Genomic DNA, 21,880 nt, shown 5'->3' with positions numbered 1-21,880 from the left:
GCCCCCTCGTTTTGAGGTGCACAAAGACCCTGGGGCACCCAGGTAATCAGGGACCCCCCAATTTTGGGGTGCACAAAGACCCTGGGCACCCCTGGAATTGCAGAACCCCCTGTTTTAGGGTGCTCACTAGACCCAAGGCACCCCCCCTGTAATTGGGGACCCCCCAGTTTTTGGGGTGCTCCCTAGACCCAAGTCACCCCCATATTAAGGGTCCCCCAGCTTTGGGGTGCACAAAGACCCTGGGCACCCCTGTAAGCGGGGACCCCCTGGTTTTAGGGTGCGCGCAGAATTGAGGCACCCCCCCTGTAATCAGGGACCCCCCCCCAGTTTTAGGGTGCTCAATAGACCCAAGTCACCCCAAGTATTCGGGGACCCCCATTTTCGGGGTGCTCAAAGACCCAAGTCACCCCAAGTATTCGGGGACCCCCAGTTTTGGGGTGCTCAAAGACCCAAGTCACCCCAAGCATTTGGGGACCCCCATTTTCGGGGTGCTCAAAGACCCAATGCACCCCCGTAATCGGGGACCCCCAGTTTCGGGGTGCTCAGAGACCCAACGCACCCCTATAATCGGGGACCCCCCTGCTTTTAGGGCGCTCACTAAAACCCAAAGCACCCCCCCCAAACCGAGGGACCCCCAGTTTGAGGGCGCACAGCCCCCCCAACCCCTCCCCAATTTCAGCTTCCCTGTGCGCAGCGCTGCAGAGGAGAGGGGCAAGATCGGAGAGGAGAGGGGGGGGGCGTGCAGGGCCGGGGGTCCCCCCAAACTCGCTCAGGCGTGCAGGGGGCTGAGGGGGGGCCCGGCGCCCTTGAAGCAGGCGGACTCGTAGTGCTTGTTGAGATAGGACTTGAGGGCGAAGGTCTTGCTGCAGCGCTTGCACTTGAAGTGCTTGAAGGCGGAGTGGGTCTGCATGTGGGCGCGCAGGTTGGAGCGGTCGGCGAACGCCTTCCCGCAGTGGGCGCAGCCGAAGGGCTTCTCGCCCGTGTGCGAGCGCATGTGGCCCTGCAGCAGCCAGGGCCGGCTGAACGCCTTGCCGCAGACGTCGCACTTGTGCTTGAGGTCGTGGGTGAGGAGGTGCATGGCCATGGCGGGCATGGAGACGTAGACCTTGCCGCAGGTCGGGCACTTCTTGGCCATCTTGCTGTCCAGGCTGCGGTGCGTCTGCTTGTGCCGGCTGAGGTTGGAGGAGGTGGCGTAGGTCTTGCCGCACTCGCCGCACGTGTGCCGCTGCAGGCTGCGCGCCCCGCTCACCACCTTGCGCCGCGACCGCCCGTCGGTGATGAAGAAGGCGTCCACGGCGTAGCCCTCGCTCACCGCCGCGTCGCCGTTGATGTAGCCCCCCGCCATCCCCGAGTGCGGGCTGTCCGGCGGCTCCGAGTCCGGCGCGCCATAGTCCCCGTGCGAGCCCGGGTAGATGGGGTCCGGAGACGGCACCTTGAGCGCGCCCTCGCCGTCCCCCTCGTAGGCGGCCGGCGCGATGTAGTCGCCGATGTAGGCTGCTGCGGGGCGGGGGGCACCCGGTCAGCGCCGCCCCCGCCTGCCCCTGCGTCGCCCACGGTCCCGTGCCTGAGCCTCGTCCCCTGTCCCCTGTCCCCTGTCCCCTGCGCCATCCAAGTCCTCATCGCTGTCCCTCCTTCCCCATCCCATCTCCTGCGCCATCCAGATCTTCGCCCCTGTCCCTCCTTCCCTGTCCCCTGCACCACCCAAATCCTTGTCCCTGTCCCTCATCCCCGTCCCCTGTCCCTGTGCCACTCACATCTCCTGTCCCCCATCCCTTGTCCCTTGTCCCCTGTCCCCTGCACCACCCAAATCCTCGTCGCTGTCCCTTCTTCCCCATCCTGTCCCCTGCGCCATCCAAATCCTTGTCCCTGTTCCCCATCCCTATCCCCTGTCACTGTGCCACTCACATCCCCATCCCTCATCCCCTGTCCCCTGCGCCATCCAGATCCTCGTCCCTGTCCCCCATCTCATCCCCTGTCCCTGTGCCACTCACATCTCCTGTCCCCCATCCCTTGTCCCTTGTCCCCTGTCCCCTGCGCCATCCAAATCCTCGTCGCTGTCCCTTCTTCCCCATCCTGTCCCCTGTGCCATCCAAATCCTTGTCCCTGTCCCTCCTTCCCCGTCCCCTGTCCCCTGCGCCATCCAATTCCTCGTCCCTGTCCCTCATCCCTTGTCCTCTGTCCCTGTGCAACTCACATTCCCCGTCCCCCATCCCTTGTCCCTTGTCCCCTGCGCCATCCAATTCCTCACCCTGTCCCTCACCCCTTGTCCTCTGTCCCTGTGCCATCCAAATCCCTGTCCCCGTCCCTCATCCCTTGTCCCCTGTCCCTGTGCCACTCACATCCCCCATTCCTCAGCCCTTGTCCCTTGTCCTCTGTCCCTGTGACACCCACATCCCTGTCCCTGTCCTTGTCCCTTATCCCTTGTCCCCTGCCCTTGCACCATCCAATTCCTTGTCCCTGTCCCTCATCCTCTGTTCCCCGTCTCTGTGCCGCTCACATCCCTGTCCCTGTCCCTTGTCCCTTGTCCCCTGTCCCTGTGCCACTCACATCCCTGTCCCCCAGCCTCTGTCCCTCATCCCTTGTCCCCTGCCCCTGCGCCATCCTCATCCCTCGTCCCCTGCCCCTCATCCCTTGTCCCCATCCCTTGTCCCCTGCCCCCTGTCTTCTGTCCCTTGTCCCTGCACCGCCCGTACCCCGTCTCTTGTCCCCTGTCTCCTGTCCCTGTGCCACCCGTATCCTCTGTCCCCTGTCCCTCATCCCTTGTCCCTGTCCCTCATCCCTTGTCCCCATCCCTTATTCCTTGTCCCCGTCCCTTGTCACCTGCCCCCTGTCCTCTGTCCTCTGTCCCTTGTCCCTGCGCTATGTCCCTTGTCCCCTGCCCATCTCCCGTCTCAGTGCTCCCCGTATCCCTTGTCCCTCATCCCTTGTCCCCCGTCCTCTGCTCCCCGTTCCCTTTCTCTTGTCCCCCGTCCCCATTCCCTCTCCCTTGTCCAAGCACTACCCCGCTCCCTGTCCCTTGTCCCCTGTCCTTTACCCCTGCGCTTGCCCTTGTCCCTTGTCCCTTATCCCTTGTCCCCTGTCCCTTGTCCCCAGCCCCTGCGCTGTCCTTGGTCCCGGTCCTTCCTCTGCTCCTGTCCCTGCATCAATCTCTGCATCGCCCGGTCCCCGTCCCTGTCCCTGTCCTCATATCCCCATCCCCTGTCCCCACTGAGCCCCTCCCTGCCCCTACCTGGCCCCAACCCGGTTGCCACAACCCTGTCCCTATCCCTGTCCTTGTCCCCAACCTGTCCCCATCCCCATCCCCGCTCCGGTCCCCGCATCCATCCCCATCCCCATCCCCATCCGCTCCCCGCGCCCCCTTCCCTTATCCCCGTGTCCCTGCGCCCCCCTCCCTTGCCCCCTTGTCCCCGTACCCCCCTCCCTGTCCCCCCCGTGTCCCCGTGCCCCCCTCCCGGTGCCCCCGGGCCCCTCTCAAGGTCACGGTGCGGTGCGGCCGGGGCCGGGCCCCTCTGCGGCGCTTCGGTGCCGGTTACGCAACGCGCCGCAGCCGCAGCCGCACCGGGCACGGCTGGGGCCGGAGGGGAGGGGGCTGGGGGGGGCTCACAAAGGCCGAACCGAGCCGAGCCGAGCCGAGCCGAGCCGGGTCAATGAGGGGGGCGTAGGGCTTGAGGGGGGGGCGGCGGAGACGATGGAGAGAGGAGGAGGAGGAGGAGGAGGAGGGGGGGGGGGGGCTCCGCGCTGCTGCGCGCTCGTCCTTGAACTTGGCTCCGGCAGACAAAAGGAGCGCCGGGGCCGGCTCGGTTTGGCACGGCTCGGTTTGGCACGCTTTGGCACGGCTCGCTTTGGCACGTTTTGGCACGTTTTGGCACGTTTTGGCACGCTTTGGCACGGCGCAGGAGGCGCGCAGGAATGCGGCGAGCCCGGCCCGCTACGGCCCTATACGGCCCGGTATATCCCGGTATATCGCGGATATATCGCGGTATATCCCGGCACGGCCCGGTTCGGAGGTATTTACCCTTATCGTGCAGCCGGGAGCCGAAATCCGCCCGGGTTCTGCCGTACGGGGAGTCGAGGCCGGGGGGGAAATCATCGATTTTCACCTTCTTCACCAGGAACGACCTGGGCATGGTTCCGCGACCCTCCGGGGACCCCCGGCACCCCGGCCCGCTTGGGCACGGCTCGGCCCGGTTCCTCCGCCAAAAAAAACCCAAAAAAAAAAAACCAACCCCCCCCCCCCACCACCCCTTCTCTTCCCCGGGGTGGTGGTGGTGGTGTGGTGGTGGTCGTCCCCCCCCCCCCCCGATCCCACCCCCCCCCCCAATTCCCCGAACCTCTGCGGCGCTTTGTGCGCCGGGCTCCGCCGCTGGGGCATGGACCGGGGGGGAGGCGGCGGCGGCGGCGGCGACCCCCCCCGGGCGGCTCCGTTCAGCACCGGGACAGCTCCGGGAAAAATGGGGAGGGGGGGGGGGGAAGGGGGAAAAGGGAGGGAGGGAGGGAGGGAAAACCCGGGGGGGGGGGGGCTCCGGGGAAAGGGGGGGGGGCGCTGCGCCGTTGCGCACGGGAGGCGCGGTGTGAGCGCTCCCGCCCCGCCGGCCGGGGCTTTATAACGGTGGTGGGGGGGGTGGGGGGGGGTGGGTTGGGGGGGGGGATAAAGGGGCGTGGGGGGGGCGTGGGGGGGGAGAAAGGGGGGAGGGGGGGGTGGTGGGAGGGGCTGGAGGAGGGGGGGGGCGATGGGATGGGGGTGGGGTGGGGGGGTGGGGGGAGAGATAGGGGGGGGTGGGGGGGTGATGGGGGGGGCGTGGGGGTGCCCGCAGTGTGGGGGGGGTGGGTTCCCACGGGGGGGGAGGGGGGGATGCCGGGGAGTCCCCCCCCCACCCCCCTAGGGTGGGGGTGGGGGGAGAGAAGAGGGGGAGGGGGGGGGGCGGCACCGGGATGCCGGCGGCTCCCCCCGGGGATGGGGGGTGGTGAGGGGGGGGGGGAGCGCTACCGGGGGCTCCTAGAGGCTTGGGGGGGGGGGGGGGGGGTCCCCGGAGCCGCCCCCCACCCCCCTCCTTCTCTCCCCCCCCCCCCCGCCCCCATCCTCAGAGCCGGGAGTTTCCCAGCGTGCCCCGCGGCCGCCACAATGGCCGGGATGGGCCGGGACCACCGGGGACCACCGGGACCCAACGGGGCCGAACCGGGGCCGGGGGGGGCCCAACGGGACCGATCCGGGCCCCCCCCACCCCCACCGAGCGCTGCGGGGGCCGGGGGCGCGCACGGGGCTGGGGCGCGGGGGGGGGGAGGAGGGGGGAGAAGGGAGGGGGAGGGGGGAGGATGCGCGTGCACGGGGCGCGTGCGCGTGCACGGGGGGGTGCGCGTGCACGAGGGGGGGGGCGCGCGTGCGTTTGTGTGAGTGAGTGTGCAAGGGGGGGGGGTGCGCGTGCACGGGGGGTGCGCGTGTCCGCGAGTGGGGGGGGGCGGGGAGGGCGGGAGCGCGCAGCGGGGAGGGGCCGCGGGACCCCCACGGACACGCGTGGGGATGGGGGGGGGGCGGGGGGGGGTCACGCGTGGGGACACGCGGGGGGGGTGGGGGGGTGCAGGTGGGTGCACGGACACGCGGACACGGACACGCGTCTGCACCATTAGCAGGCATGCAGCTGCTTGCACACGCATGCACACGCGCACACACGTGCACACACACACGCACATGCGTGTGCACACATGTGGGTGCTCACACACACGTGCACATGCACACATGCTCACACATGTGCACATACACACACACTTGCACCTGCTCCAACACTGGCACTTGCACCAACACACGCCTGCAGATGTGCACACACACACACACACAAGCAGACCCCACACATCCATGTGTGCAAACACGCGTGCAAATGTGCACATGCATGCACTTGCACATGCTCATGCACACACCACACACACATGCACACATTACACACACACCACTTCCATGCTCACACACACACAGCCCTGCCCACACCTGCACACGCTCACACGCAGACACGTGTGTGCATGCAGGAGACATGCACATGTGCACACACACACACACTTGCACCTGCTCCAACACTGGCATGTGCACACACACACAAGCAGACCCCACACATCCGTGTGTGAAAACATGCGTGCAAATGTGCACACACACACACTCGCACACGCTCATGCACACATTACACACACCCCACTTCCATGCTCACACGCACACAGCCCTGCCTGCAGTTGCGCACACCCACACGCAGACACATGCGTGTGCATGCAGGGTACATGCACACGGACACGTACACACACGCACTTGCTGCTCCAACACTGGCACGTGCACACACACACACAAGCTGCCCCTACACATCCATGTGTGCAAACACGTGTGCAAATGTGCACATGCATGTACTTGCACACGCTCATGCACACGCCACACACACACAGCCCTGCCTGTGCCTGCACACACTCACACACAGACACATGCACATGCACACAGGGGACATGCACATGGACACACCGGCTCCAACACTGGCACGAGCGCGCACACACACACACACACACACACACACACAAGCAGACCCCACACATCCATGTGCACAAACACGAGCCCAAATGTGCACACACATGCACTTGCACACGCTCATGCATATGCTCACACACATTACACACCCACTGCCATGCTCACACACACACAGCCCTGCCCACACCTGCACATGCTCACACGCAGACACATGCACATGCACACAGGGGACATGCACACAGACACACCTGCTCCAACACTGGCACGTGCACACACACACACACAAGCAGACCCCATACATCCATGTGCACAAACACGAGCCCAAATGTGCACACACATGCACTTGCACACGCTCATGCATATGCTCACGCACACATTACATGCCACTCCCACGCTCACACGCACACAGCCCTGCCCACACCTGCACACACTCACACGCAGACACACGCGTGTGCCTGCAGGGGACATGCACATGCACACACACACACGCACGCACACACACACAGAAGCGGACCCCACACATCTGTGTGCACAAACACGAGCCCAGACGTGCACACACACGCACTTGCACACACTCATGCATATGCTCACGCACACATTACATGCCACTCCCACGCTCACATGCACAAAGCAATGCCTGCAGCTGCACACTCACACACAGACACACGTGTGTGCATGCATAGGACATGCACACAGACACGCACACACACACTTGCACCTGCTCCAACACAGGCATGTGCACACAAACACACACACAAGCAGTCCCCACACATCTGTGTGTGCAAACATGCGTGCAAATGCACACACAAACACACTTGCACACACTCATGCACACATTACACACACACTTCCATGCTCACACAAACACAGCCCTACCTGCACCTGCACACGCTCACACGCAGACACACGTGTGTGCATGCAAGGGACATGCACACGGACACGCACACACATGCACACACCTGCTCCAACACATGCACACACACATACAAGCAGCCCCCACACATCCATGTGTGCAAATGTGCACACGCACGCACTTGCACACGCTCATGCACACACCACACACACACAGCCCTGCCTGTGCCTGCACACACTCACACACAGACACATGCACATGCACACAGGGGACATGCACATGGACACACCTGCTCCAACACTGGCACAAGCACACACACACACACACATGCACACACACAAGCAGACCCCACACATCTGTGTGCACAAACACGAGCCCAAATGTGCACACACACGCACTTGCACACGCTCATGCATATGCTCACACACATTACACGCCACTCCCACGCTCACACGCACACAGCCCTGCACACAGCCCTGCCCGCACCCCATGCATCCATGTGTGCAAACATGCATGCAAATGTGCACACACACACACACTTGCACACGCTCATGCACACATTACACACACACACAGCCCTGCCTGTGCCTGCACACGCTCACACACAGACACGTGTGTGCATGCAGGGGACATGCACACAGACATACACACACCTGCTCCAACACATGCACGTGTTCACACACACACACGCAGACCCCACACATCCATATGTGCAAACATGCATGCAAATGTTCACACACACACACACTCGCACACGCTCATGCACACATTACACACCCACTGCCATGCTCACACACACACAGACCTGACCGCACCTGCACATGCTCACACGCAGACACACGCGTGTGCATGCAGGGGACACGCACACACACGCACACACACACACATGCACTTGCATCTGCTCCAACACTGGCACATGCACACACACACACACAAGCAGACCCCACGCATCCATATGTGCAAACACGCGTGCAAATGTGCACATGCACTTGCACAAGCTCATGCACACAACACACACACACAGCCCTGCCTGCACCTGCACACTCTGACATGCAGACACACGCGTGTGCATGCAGGGGACATGCACATGGACACGCACACATGCGCACACACACACACAAGCGGACCCCACGCATCCGTGTGCACAAACACGACCCCAGATGTGCACACACACGCACTTGCACGTACTCATGCATATGCTCACACACATTACACACCCACTGCCATGCTCACACACACACAGCCCTGCCTGCACCTGCTCACGTTCACACGCAGACACACGCGTGTGCATGCAGGGGACATGCACATGTGCACACACACACGCACTTGCACCTGTTCCAACACTGGCACATGCACACACACACAAGTGGACCTCACACATCTGTGTGTGCAAACACACGTGCAAATGTGCACATGCATGCACTTGCACTCGCTCATGCACACAGTACACACACACAGCCCTGCCTGTGCCTGCACACGCTCACACGCAGACATGTGTGTGCATACAGGGGATGTGCACATGGACACGCACACACATGGACACACATGCACACACCTGCTCTAACACAGGCATGTGCACACACACACACACAAAAAGCGGACCCCACACATCCATGTGTGCAAACATGCATGCAAATGTGCACACACACTTGCACATGCTCATGCACACATTACACACACCCCACTTCCATGCTCACACACACACAGCCCTGCCCGCAGTTGCGCACACCCACACGCAGACACATGCATGTGCATGCAGGAGACATGCACACGGACACGCACACACATGGACATGCCTGCTCCAACACAGGCATGTGCACACACGCACACACAATCAGACCCGACACATCCATGTGTGCAAGCATGCGTGCAAATGTGCACATGCATGCACTTGCACACACTCATGCACACACCACAAACGCACAGCCCTGCCTGTGCCTGCACACGCTCACACACAGACACACGTGTGTGCATGCAGGGGAAGTGCACACAGACACACGCACACACTTGCACCTGCTCCAACACTGGCACGTGCACACGCACACCCAAGCAGACCCCGCACATCCATGTGTGCAAAGACGCGTGCAAATGTGCACACACACGCACTTGCACATGCTCACGCACACACAGCCCTGCCTGCACCTGCACATGCTGACACGCAGACACACGCGTGTACATGCAGGAGACATGCACACGGACACACACACACATGTACACACCCGCTCCAACACAGGTACATGCACACACACACACACAAGCAGACCCCACACATCCGTGTGTGCAAACATGCATGCAAATGTGCACATGCATGCACTTGCACTCACTAATGCACACAGTACACACACACAGCCCTGCCTGTGCCTGCACACGCTCACACGCAGACACGTGTGTGCATGCAGGGGATGTGCACATGGACACGCACACACATGGACACACATGCACACACCTGCTCTAACACAGGCATGTGCACACACACACACACAAAAAGCAGACCCCACACATCCATGTGTGCAAACATGCGTGCAAATGTGCACATGCACTTGCACACACTCATGCACACATTACACACACGCACACAGCCCTGCCCGCACCTGCACACTCTCACATGCAGACACACGTGTGTGCATGCAGGGGACATGCACACGGACATGCACACACCTGCTCCAACACATGCACGGGTTCACACACACACACTCGCAGACCCCACGCATCCATGTGTGCAAACACGCGTGCAAATGTGCACACACGCACACCCACGCTCACACACACGTGCACACACACACGCACAGCCCCGCCTGCACACGCTCACACACACACACACACACACACATGCAGGGACACACACACGGACACGTGCACACGCGCGTGCACGAGCTCACCCCCCCCCCCCAGGCCACCCCCCCCCCGCCCCGCCCCCTCATTTCCATCCGAGCGGGCCCGGCTGCGGCCCCTTTGTCCTGGGCCGGGGGGGGGGGGGCTAGGGGGATGCTGGGGGGGGCTGCACGGCGCCGTTGCACACCCGGGGTTATTGCACGCTTTGCACACCCGCCTTGCACGCCCAGCACCAGGACCCAGCGGGGGGGGGGGGCTGCACCCCCGGCCAGCACTGAGGGGGGGGGGCAAATGGGGACCCCAAGTGGTGGCACCCCAATAATGACACCCCATTTGTCACACCCCCGTGGTGGCACCCCAAAAGTAAGTGCCCCCCCCCACTGGTGACACCCACTGGTGACACCCCCTTAATGAGGCTGCTTTGGTGGCACCCCCTTGGTGACACCCCAAAAGTGGCCTCCCAATAGCAACACCCCACTGGTGTCACCCCCCCCCGGGACACCCCCTTGGTGACATCCCAATGGTGCCACCCCCCCTGGTGCCCAGCCCACCCAGCCCATGGGGGGGGCACATCCTTATGACCCCCCCCCCCCAGCCCAGCTTGGGGGGGTCACGGCCCCCCCCCAATGCTCCCCAGTGCCCCGTGTCCCCCCCCCCTCCACCCCATACACCCCCATGTACCCCCTGGACCTTGTGCCCCCCCCCCCGGCACCCCATGTCCCCCCAGGTGTCCCTGTGCCCCCCATGTCCATACCCCATGGATCCTGCCCCCCCCACCCCAACCCCCCCATGTCCCCAATGTCCCCAGTGTCCCCAGTGCCCCCCCCCCCCATGGCTGTGACCATGCCCCGGGGTGCCCGGTCCCGTGGGGGGGCTGCGGAGGAGCCCCCGGTGAGGATGAGGGGGGAGAGGAAGAGGAGGCTGGGGGGGGGGGGCAGGATGGGGATGGGGACATTGGGGACACTGGGGACATGGGGGGGACACTGGGGACATGGGGGGGCAGCGTGGGGCCATCCCAGTTCGGTGGGGGGGGGGGCTGGTGGTGGTGGTGCCCCCCTGTCCCAGTCCCTCGGTGCCACTGGGGCTGCTCCAGAACTGGGAAGGGTCCTGGCGGCACTGGGGGGCACTGGGATGGGCACAGGGGGACGGGGATGGGGGCACCAGTATGATGGGTATGAAGTGTGGGCACACCAGTATGGGCACACCAGTAAGGGCACACTGGGACAAGACCAGTAGGATGGGTGTGTGGGGACAGGTGCAGTGGGGTGGGCACTGGGGGGGGGGCACTGGGGTGGGCACCAGAGGACAGGCACTGGGACAGGCACTGGGACTGGGACATGGGGACAGGCACTGGGATGGGCGTACTGGGATGGGGATGGGCACTGGGATGGGTACAAGGGGATGGGGACAGGCACTGGGATGAGCACACTGGGATGGGGATGGGCACTGGGATGGGTATAATGGGATGGGGACACGGGGACGGATACAATGGGATGGGGACATGGGGATGGGCACTGGGATGGGCGCAATGGGATGGGGACGGGCACTGGGACAGGTACAATGGGACAGGGACACAGGGATGGGCACTGGGACAGGCACAGTGGGATGGGGGCAGGCACTGGGATGGGCGCAATGGTATGGGGACATGGGGACGGGCACTGGGATGGGGACACTGGGATGAGCACTGGGATGGGTATAATGGGATGGGGACAGGGGGGCGCAATAGGATGAGTATAAAGGGATGGGGACATGGGGGCGCAATGGGATGGGGATGGGCACTGGAACGGGTACAATGGGACGGGGACACTGGGATGGGGACACTGGGACGGGCACAATGGGATGGGGACACTGAGATGGGCGCAATGGGACAGGGACACTGGGATGGGCACAATGGGATGGGGACACTGGGACGGGGACACTGGTCTGGGCGCAATGGGGCCGGGCACCCAGCTGTGGGCTCAGGGTGCCGGCCGCCACCCCAGGGCGCACAGGGACACGAGTCCCGGGGTCCCGACCCCATTTTTTATTGCCCGGCCGCCCAGGGCAGCTCGGGGGGGCTGTGGGGGAGCTGTTGGGGGTCGGGGGGCTCTGGGGGGGTCCGGGGCACGACCCCAGCCCCCAGCAGGAGGCGGAGGCAGCGCCCCAGCTCCCCGCGCCCCCGGTGCGCCCGCTTGGTGCCGCGGGGCAGGCGGCGGCACGAGGAGACGTCGAGGTAGAGCAGCGACGGGCAGCGCAGCAGCAGGGCACTGGGGGGCACGGGGGGGGCACGGGGGTCGTGGGGGGGGCAGGGGACGGCAGCACCCAACGCCCACCCCAATGCCCAGGGTGGGGATGGGGAGCGCGCACGGAGATGGGGAGGGGACACCCGGACAGCCCCAGTGCCAAGGGGTGGGGGGGGGGGCACTGGGACCCCCCCCAGAACCCCTGGATGGGGACAGGGATATTGGGACCCCCCCCCCCAGAGCCAGGGATGGGACCCCCGGACCCCCCCCGGTGACCAGGGATGGGGACAGGGACCCCCCCCCCAACCCCTCAGAGGGGTCCCCCCCAAGCACCCACAGGCAAGGACCCCCCAAAATCTGAAGATGGGGACACCCCGGGATGGGGACACCCAGACCCCCCAAACCCCAAACAGGGACCCCCAGACCCCTCCCCAGTACCCAAAGATGGGGACCCCCGGACCCCCCAGGGACCCCAACACCCCCAGGATGGGGACCCCCAGACCCCTCCCAAGCACCTGGGGACGGGGACCCCCAGACCCCTCCCCAGTACCCAAAGATGGGGACACCCAGACCCCCAGGGACCCCAAGACCCTCCAGGATGGGGGCATCTGGACCCCATAGGCCTCCCCAACCCCCAGGATAGGGACACCCGGACCCCCCATGGACCCCCAGACCCACAGGATGGGGACCCTCAGACCCCTCCCAAGCACCTGGGGATGGGGACCCCCAGACCCCTCCCCAGTACCCAAAGATGGGGACACCCGGACCCCATAGGGACCTTCAGACCCCCCCCAGTACCCAAAGATGGGGGCACCCAGACCCCCAGGGACCCCAAGACCCCCCCAGGATGGGAGCACCTGGACCCCATAGGGACCCCCAGACCCTCCAGGATGGGGGCATCTGGACCCCATAGGGACCCCCAGACCCCTCCCCAGTACCCAAAGTCGGGGACACCCAGACCCCCCAGGGACCCCCAGACCCACAGGATGGGGACCCCCAGACCCTTCCCAAGCACCCAGGGACGGGGACCCCCAGACCCCTCCCCAGTACCCAAAGATGGGGACCCCCAGACCCCCAGGGACCCCAAGACCCTCCAGGATGGGGACCCCCAGACCCCTCCCAAGCACCCGGGGATGGGGACCCCCACCCCTCCCAGCACCCAACAATGGGAGCACCTGGACCCCATAGGGACCCCCAGACCCCCAGGATGGGGACCCCCAGACCCTTCCCAAGCACCCGGGGACAGGGACCCCCAGACCCCTCCCCAGTACCCAAAGATGGGGATACTCAGACCCCCAGGGACCCCCAGACCCACAGGATGGGGACCCCCAAACCCCTCCCAAGCACCCGGGGACGGGGACCCCCACCCACCTCCCCCCCACCCCATTCCCGAGGGGGGTCCCATCCTCACCTGAGCGCCTCGGGGGCCACCCTGGTGCCGGCCAGGTCGAGGGAGCGCAGGGGGGCGCCGGGCCCGAAAGCTGCCAGGGCCTGCGCCAGGTCCTGCTCGCCGAAGCAGAGCCCGGCCAGGTCGAGCTCCCGCAGGCTGTGCCGCCAGCGCCAGGCCAGCGCCGCGCAGCCCTGGGGGGCTCTGGGGGGGGCGCAGGCGCTGCAGTGCAGCCCCAGGTGCAGCTGCTCCAGGTCTGCGGGGAGGGGGCGGAGGGGTCAGCGCGGGGTGCATGGGGTTGGTGCGAGGGGCACGGGGTGGCACGGCACGGCACGGCGCGGCACCGTGGATATGGCATGGAGTGGCACGGGGTGGTTGGCACAGCGTGGCACAGCATGGCACGGCATGGCACCGTGGATATGGCATGGCGTGGCACGGGGTGGACAACATGGCATGGTTGGCATGGCACAGCGTGGTGCCATGGATATGGCATGGTGTGGCACGGTGTGGTCAGTATGGCACAGTTGGCATGGCACAGCGTGGTGCCATGGATATGGCATGGCGTGGTGTGGCCAATGTGGCACAGGTGGCATGGAGTGGTTGGCACGGCACGGCACAGCACGGCACCATGGATATGGCATGGCATGGCACGGCGTGGTCAACATGGCACGGTTGGCATGGTGTGGTTGGCACCGTTGGCACGGCACGGCACCATGGATATGGCATGGTGTGGCACGGTGTGGTCAGTATGGCACAGTTGGCATGGCACAGTGTGGCGCCATGGATATGGCATGGCGTGGTGTGGCCGATGTGGCACAGGTGGCATGGTGTGGTTGGCATGGCACGGCACAGCATGGCATGGCACGGCACGGCACCATGGATATGGCGTGGCGTGGTCAATGTGGCACAGTTGGCACGGCGTGGTTGGCACGGCATGGTATGGCACAGCGTGGCGCCATGGATATGGCATGGCGTGGTGTGGCGTGGTGTGGCCAATGTGGCACAGGTGGCATGGAGTGGTTGGCACAGCACGGCACCATGGATATGGCATGGTGTGGCGTGGTGTGGTCAATGTGGCACAGTTGGCATGGAGTGGTTGGCACGGCAAGGCACCATGGATATGGCATGGCATGGTGTGGTCAGTATGGCACAGATGGCACAGCATGGCACCATGGATTTGACATGGCAGGTTGTGGTGTGGCCAGTATGGCACACTTGGCATGGTGTGGTTGGCACAGCATGGCACTGTGGATATGGCATGGAGTGGCGTGGTGCGGTTAATGTGGCACACTTGGCATGAAATGGTTGGCACAGAGTGGCACAGCATGGTGTGGCACAGTGTGGCACCATGGATATGGCATGCTGTGGTGTGACCAGTATGGCACAGTTGGCACGGTGTGGTTGGCATGGCACGGCACAGCACAACACAGCTGGCACGGCACGGCATGGCACAGCAGGGCCAACATGGGGTGATTGAGGTGGTGCAGCCAGCACTGCATGGCACAGCACGGCACAGCCAGCGTGGCATGGTTGGCACAGCATGGTTGGCACGGCATGGCATGGCATGGCAAAGCTGACATGAGGTGGTTGACATGGCACCGCCTGGCATGGCACAGCCCAAATGGCACAGTGGCACCCACCCAACACAACCAACATGGTACAGCATGGCACAGCCAAAACAGCATGGTAGAGCCCAACCAACACAACCAACGTGGTACAGCATGGCACAGCCAAAATGGCACAGTGCAGCCCACCCAACACAACCAACGTGGCATGGCATGGCCCAGCCCGGCCTGGCACGGCAGAGCCCAACCAACACAGCCAGTGTGGCATGGCACGGCACAGCTTGGCATGGCACAGCCAAAACGGCATGGTAGAGCCCGACCAACACAACCAACGTGGTATGGCATGGCCCAGCCCGGCCTGGCACAGCCAAAATGTCACGATAGAGCCCGACCAACACAACCAACGTGGCACAACATGGCACAGCCTGGCACGGCACAGCACAGCATGGCACAGCCCAAATGTCACGGTAGAGCCCGACCAACCCAACCAACGTGGTACAACATGGCACAGCCTGGCACGGCACAGCACAGCATGGCACAGCCAAAATGGCACAGTAGAGCCCGACCAACACAACCAATGTGGCATGGCATGGCCCAGCCCGGCCTGGCACAGCCAAAATGTCACGATAGAGCCCGACCAACACAACCAACGTGGCACGGAATGTCACGGCACAGCCTGCCACGGCACAGCACAGCACAGCCAAATGGCACGGTAGAGCCCGACCAACACTACCAATGTAGGACGGCACGGCACAGCCCAAATGGCACGGTGCCACCCACCCAACACAACCAACGTGGTACGGCACGGCACAGCACAGCAGAGCCAAAATGGCATGGTAGAGCCCGACCAACACAACCAACGTGGTACAACATGGCACAGCCAAAATGTCATGGTGCAGCCCATCCAACACAACCAATGTGATACAACATGGCACAGCCTGGCACGGCACAGTCTGGCATGGCACAGCACAGCCAAAATGGCATGGTAGAGCCCGTCCAACACAACCAACATGGCACGGCACAGCTAGCCCAACACAACCAACATGGTACAACATGGCACAACACAGCATGGCACAGCCCAGCCTAGCACGGCACAGCCAAAATGGCACAGTGCAGCCCACCCAACACAACCAACATGGTACAGCATGGCATGGCACAGCATGGCACAGCCAAAATGGCATGGTAGAGCCCGACCAACACAACCAACGTGGTACGGCACGGCACGGCACAGCCAAAATGTCACGATAGAGCCCACCCAACACAACCAACGTGGCACAGCATGTCATGGCAGAGCTGACCCAACACAACCAATGTGGTATGGCATGGCACAGCACGGCACAGCCAAAATGGCACGATAGAGCCCAACCAACACAACCAACATGGCACAGCACAGCACGGCACAGCCCAAATGTCACGGTGCCACCCACCCAACACAACCAACGTGGTACAGCGTGGCATGGCACAGCACGGCACAGCCAAAATGTCACAATAGAGCTCAACCAACACAACCAATATGGCACAGCCCAGCACGGCACAGCCCAAATGGCACGGTGCCACCCACCCAACCCAACCCAACCCAACCATCCCATCCCATATCCCCATCCCACCCCCTCCCAGTCCCCCCAGCTCTCACCGGCGCAGGGCAGGCTGAGCAGGGCGCGCGGCGAGACGCGGGCGCAGCCGCGCAGGTCGAGGAGGCGCAGGCGGGGGGAGGCGCGCAGCAGGCGCTGCAGGACGGCGTCCCCGGTGCCACCGCTGCCGGTGGCCGTGGCCAGGCTCAGCTCCTGCAGCTGCGGGAAGCCCGGGGCCAGCGGCGACCGCGGGGCCGCACGGGGCCACCAGGAGACGTTCAGCAGACGCAGCACCTGGGGGGCGCACGGGGTGGGTGGGGGGGGTCCGTCGATGGGTGCCCCATGGGTGGGGGACCCATGGGTGGGAGGGAGCGCACGGGGGGAGTTCCTTGGGTGGGGGGGGGCCCATGGGTGGGAGTTTTGCAGGTGGGTGCCCCATGGGTGGGGGGCCTGGGGGGGAAGTCCCACAGAGGGGTGTCCATGGGTGGGGGCCCATGGGTGGGGACCCATAGGTGAGGGGCCCATGGGTGGGTGCCCCATGGGTGGGAGATCACCCATGGGTGGGGGGTCAGGGGGGGAGACCCACAAAGGGGTGTCCATGGGTGGGTGACCCACTGATGGGTGCCCCATGGGTGGGAGGGAGCCCACGGGGGGAGTCCCTTGGGTGGGGGGCCCACGGGTGGGAGCTTCTCAGGTGGGTGCCCCATGGGTGGGGGTCTCATGGGTGGGGGGACCATGGGTGGGGGGCCTGGGGGGGAGCCCCACGAAGGGGTGTCCGTGGGTGGGTGCCCCATGGGTGGGAGGGAGCGCACAGGGGGAGTTCCTTGGGTGGGGGGCCCATGGGTGGGAGCCCAGGGGTGGGGGGTCCATGGGTGGGAGCTTCTCAGGTGGGTGCCCCGTGGGTGGGAGCCTAGGGGGGATGTCCTATGGGTGCCCCATGGGTGGGAGCCCCCCAGAAGGGTGCCCATGGGGGGGGGGGGGGTCACCCCATAGGTGGGTGCTCCATGGAGGGGACCCCATGGGTGGGGACCCCATGGGTGGGTACCCGTGGGTGGGTGCTGATGGGTGGGGGGGTGCCAATGAGGGGGTGCCTGTGGGGGGGTGCCCACGGGGGGGTCACCCCATAGGTGGGTGCTCCATGGAGAGGACCCCATGGGTGGGACCCCAATGGGTGGGTACCCATGGGTGGGTGCCCATGGGGGGTACCCATGGGGGGGGGTACCTGCAGCTGTGTGCAGGCCGCCTGCAGCTGCTCCACGGGGACCTGCAGCGGGTGGGGGCTGCGCTGCCGCCCCCCGTCCACCTCCAGCAGCTGCAGCTGGGGGCAGCTCCCCCCCTGTGGGGACACGGGGGGGGTTTGGGGGGGGTGGTGACGGCACCGCCGGGACCCCCCCCCCCCCAAATGTCCCCAAATGTCCCCCACTCACCGCCAGCGATGCCAGCACGGCGCTGGTGCGGGGGCCGCAGCTCAGCCACAGGCGGCGCAGCCTCGCGCCCCCCACCCCCAGGAACTTGGGCACGGCCCCGGCCTCCACCTATAGGGCAGCACCAAGGGGGGGGGGGCCACGGCCCCATAACCCCCCCCCCGTCACCCCCATGGCCCCAGGTGGCCCCATATCTTCCCCCGTGTCCTTCCCATGCGTCCCCCCCGCACCCCCACGTCCCCATGTCCCCTGTGTCCCCCCCATACCCCCCCATGTCCCCCCCACATCCCCATGACCCCCCACGTCCCCTATGACCCCCACGTCCCCCCATGACCCCCCATGCCCCCCCCACATCCCCATGACCCCCCATGCCCCCCACGTCCCCCCCCACATCCCCACGTGTCCCCTACGACCCCCACATCCCCCTCCCATATCCCCATGTCCCCACATCCCCCCCCATATCCCCATGCCCCCCGTGCCCCCCCATGCCCCTCATGCCCCCTATGACCCCCATGCCCCCCCTCCCATATCCCCATGCCCCCCGTGCCCCCCCAAGTCCCCCCCCACATCCCCATGTGTCCCCCATGTCCCCACATCCCCCCTCCCATATCCCCATGCCCCCCATGTCCCCAATGACCCCCACGTCCCCCCCCATCTCCCCGTGCCCCCCCGTGCCCCCCCATGCCCCCTATGACCCCCCCATGCCCCCCGTGCCCCCCCTGCCCCCCCCACCTGTGTCCCCTGCAGGTCCAGGCTGTGCAGCCGGGGGCAGCGGGCGCCGAGGGCGCAGAGGGCGGCGGCGGTGACCCCGCGGCAGTGGCGGAGGCGCAGCGAGGACAGCAGGGGACACGAGGCCGCCAGCGCCTGGGGGGGGCACCGGGGGGGTGAGGGGGTGAGGGGACACCTGGGGGGTGAGGGGACACCAGGGGGGACAGGGACACCAGGAGGCAGGGGGGGTGCGGGGACACGGGGACAATAGGACGCATGGATTTGGGGATGGGGGGACATGGGGGGGCACCTGGGGACATGTGGGGGCACAGGGGGTGAGGGGACACCTGGGGACATCTGGGGAGTGAGGGGACACCTGGGGACACCTGGGGGGTGAGGGGACACCGGGGGGGACAGGGACACCGGGGTGGGGCACAGGGGTGAGGGGACACCTGGGGACATCTGGGGACATCTGGGGACACGTGGGGGGTGAGGGGACACCGGGGGGCAGGGACACTGGGGGGGCACGGGGGTGAGGGGACACCTGGGGACATCTGAGGGGTGAGGGGACACCTGGGGGGGGGGCATGGGGGTGAGGGGATACCAGGGGACATGGGGGGACGCCTGGGGGGACAGGGACATCAGGGGGGGCATGGGGGTGAGAAGACACCTGGGGACACGGGGGGGGGTGAGGGGACACCTGGGGACATCTGGGGGGACAGGGACACCAGGGGGCGGGGGGGGTGTGGGGACGCTGGGATGTGTGGATTTGGGGACGGGGGGGCATGGGGGGACACCTGGGGACACTGGGACACATGGGGACATGTTGGGATGAGGGGACACTGGGGGGGGGGCACAGGGCCATGGGGACACGGCGGGGGGGGGGCTGCTCTCACCACCAGCACCATGGGGACAGGGGGACACGGGGGGGACACAGGGACATGGGGGTGTCCTATGGGGACATGGGGGTGTGGGGGGACACAGGGGGGACACATGGGGGTGTCCTACAGGGACAGGGGGATGTGGGGCATGGGGGGGGACACGGGGGGGGGACATGGGGACATGGAGGGGCCATGTGGGGACATGGCAGGGACAGGGGGGGCACAAAGGGGACATGGGGGGGACACGGGGGGTACATGGGGACATGGGGGGCCATGTGGGGGCACAGAGGGGACATGGGGACATGGGGGGGGTCATGGAGGGGGATACGGGGGGACATGGGGGTCATGTGGGACACAGGGACAAGGGGGTCAAGTGGGGACATGGGAGGGACACAGGGACATGGGGGGCAATGGGGGGGCCATGTGGGGGCACAGAGGGGACATGGGGACACGGGGGGGGACACAGGGACATGGGGGGCCATGTGGGGGCACAGAGGGGACACGGGGACATAGGGGGGGCCATGTGGGGACGGGGGGGGGCATGGGGGGCCATGTGGGGACACAGGAGATAGAGGGGGGGCATGGAGGGGACATGTGAGGACCCAGCAGGGACATGGGGGACACGGGGACATGGGGGGGGGTCATGTGGGGACATGGGGGGGGGCACGGGGGCCATGTGGGGACATAGGGGGATATAGGGGGGGCATGGAGGGGACATGTGAGGACACAAGGGGGACATGGGGAGGACACAGGGACATGGGGGGCAATGGGGGGGCACAGAGGGGACACAGGGACATAGGGGGGGCCATGTGGGGACACGGGGGGGGACATGGGGGGGATGTGGGGGATATAGGGGGGACATGGAGGGGACACGGGGGGGACATGGGGAGGACACAGGGCCATGGGGGGCCATGTGGGGGCACAGAGGGGACACGGGGACATAGGGGGGGCCATGGGGACACGGGGGGGACACGGGGGGGCCATGGGGACACGGGGGGGGTCAGGGCACCCACCTGCAGCACCTCGGGGACACCGCGCAGCCACTGGCTGAGGCTGAGCTCCCGCAGCCGGCACAGCCTGGGGGGGGGACGAGGAGGGGACAGGGGGCTGGGTGACACCAGGAGGTGACACCGGGGGGTGTCCCCCACCCCCCCCCTCACCTTCCAGCCCCCAACCTCGTGGCCACGGCCTGGGGGTCCCGGCAGGGTCCCAGGGCCAGGCGCTGCCACAGCCCCGGCTCGGCGGCGGCGCGGTGCCACAGGCGGCACACCAGGGACACCCTGGGGGGGGTCACAGCATTAGGGGGGGGGTCCTGCCCCCCCCGTGACCCCCCCCCAATTTGTCACCCACCTGCAGAGCAGGGGCACGGCCCCCTCCTGCTCCACGGCCGCCCCCAGGACGCGCAGCAGCAGCGGCAGCGGCAGCCGAGCCCCCCAAATATCGGGGGGCAATTTTGGGGAGGGGGGGGGGACCCAGAAAAGGGGGGTGGGGGGGACCCCGAGCTCTGTCTGGCTCTGGGGGGGGTCCTGGGGGGGGTCCTGAGGGGGGTCCGAGCCCCCGGGAGGAGCAGCAGCAGCCCCGGGGGGGTCCCCAAAAGCTCCTCCAGGGCTGGGGGGGGGCGGCGGCGGCGGCGGCGGGGGCGGGGGGGGCGAGAACGGGGGCTGGGGGGTGAGGGGGGGGAAGGGGGTAAGGGGGGGGGGGGGGTCGCACCCGTGGATGGACCCCCCAGCCCCACAGCCCTGCCCCATGGCCAGCCCCATGGTCAGCCCCCCCCCACCCTCCAGCTGAGCCCCCCCAGCCCCATAGCCAGCCCCACAGCCGGACCCACAGCTGGCCCCATAGCCACCCCCCCAGCCCCACAGCCCTGCCCCATGGCCAGCCCCATAGCCAGCCCCCCACCCCCCAGCTGACCCCCCAGCCCCACAGCCAGCCCCATGGACA

The 21,880-nt window shown here is 66.0% G+C and overlaps 2 protein-coding genes across 2 annotated transcripts; both read right to left on the bottom strand.

Annotated features, from left to right (window-relative positions):
- Window positions 1-732: 732 nt before the first annotated feature.
- Window positions 733-4,145, bottom strand: SCRT1 (scratch family transcriptional repressor 1). Its single transcript, XM_082786068.1, has 2 exons — window positions 4,016-4,145; window positions 733-1,497 (listed from the first exon to the last, which is right to left on the bottom strand). The coding sequence occupies exons 1-2, from the start codon at window positions 4,125-4,127 to the stop codon at window positions 770-772; spliced, it is 840 nt and encodes a 279-aa protein (XP_082642194.1). The 5' UTR covers window positions 4,128-4,145; the 3' UTR covers window positions 733-769.
- An 8,044-nt stretch (window positions 4,146-12,189) lies between these two features.
- FBXL6 (F-box and leucine rich repeat protein 6) lies at window positions 12,190-21,477 on the bottom strand (the record flags this gene model as incomplete). Its single annotated transcript, XM_082786069.1, has 9 exons — window positions 12,190-12,427; window positions 13,815-14,046; window positions 16,989-17,220; window positions 18,149-18,262; window positions 18,354-18,461; window positions 19,083-19,214; window positions 20,953-21,016; window positions 21,100-21,219; window positions 21,290-21,477. Coding segments are annotated over 9 exons (1,413 nt in total), but the record flags the coding sequence as incomplete, so codon positions are not given.
- Between the last annotated feature and the right edge of the window lie 403 nt (window positions 21,478-21,880).

Source organism: Aythya marila (genome assembly GCF_965140915.1).
Source record: "Aythya marila genome assembly, contig: HAP1_HAP1_SCAFFOLD_721, whole genome shotgun sequence".
NCBI lineage: Eukaryota > Metazoa > Chordata > Aves > Anseriformes > Anatidae > Aythya > Aythya marila.
The sequence above is the reverse complement of the archived record's forward strand: the minus strand, read 5'-3'. Positions and strand labels throughout refer to the sequence as shown.

Bases quoted from the DNA above. Each gene is read 5' to 3' on its own strand.
- SCRT1 (XM_082786068.1), bottom strand. From the start codon at position 4,127: ATGCCCAGGTCGTTCCTGGTGAAGAAGGTGAAAATCGATGATTTCCCC. The intron at 1,498-4,015 runs GTAAATACCTCC...CCCGCCCCGCAG, and splicing joins CTCCCGGCTGCACGATAAGG to CAGCCTACATCGGCGACTAC.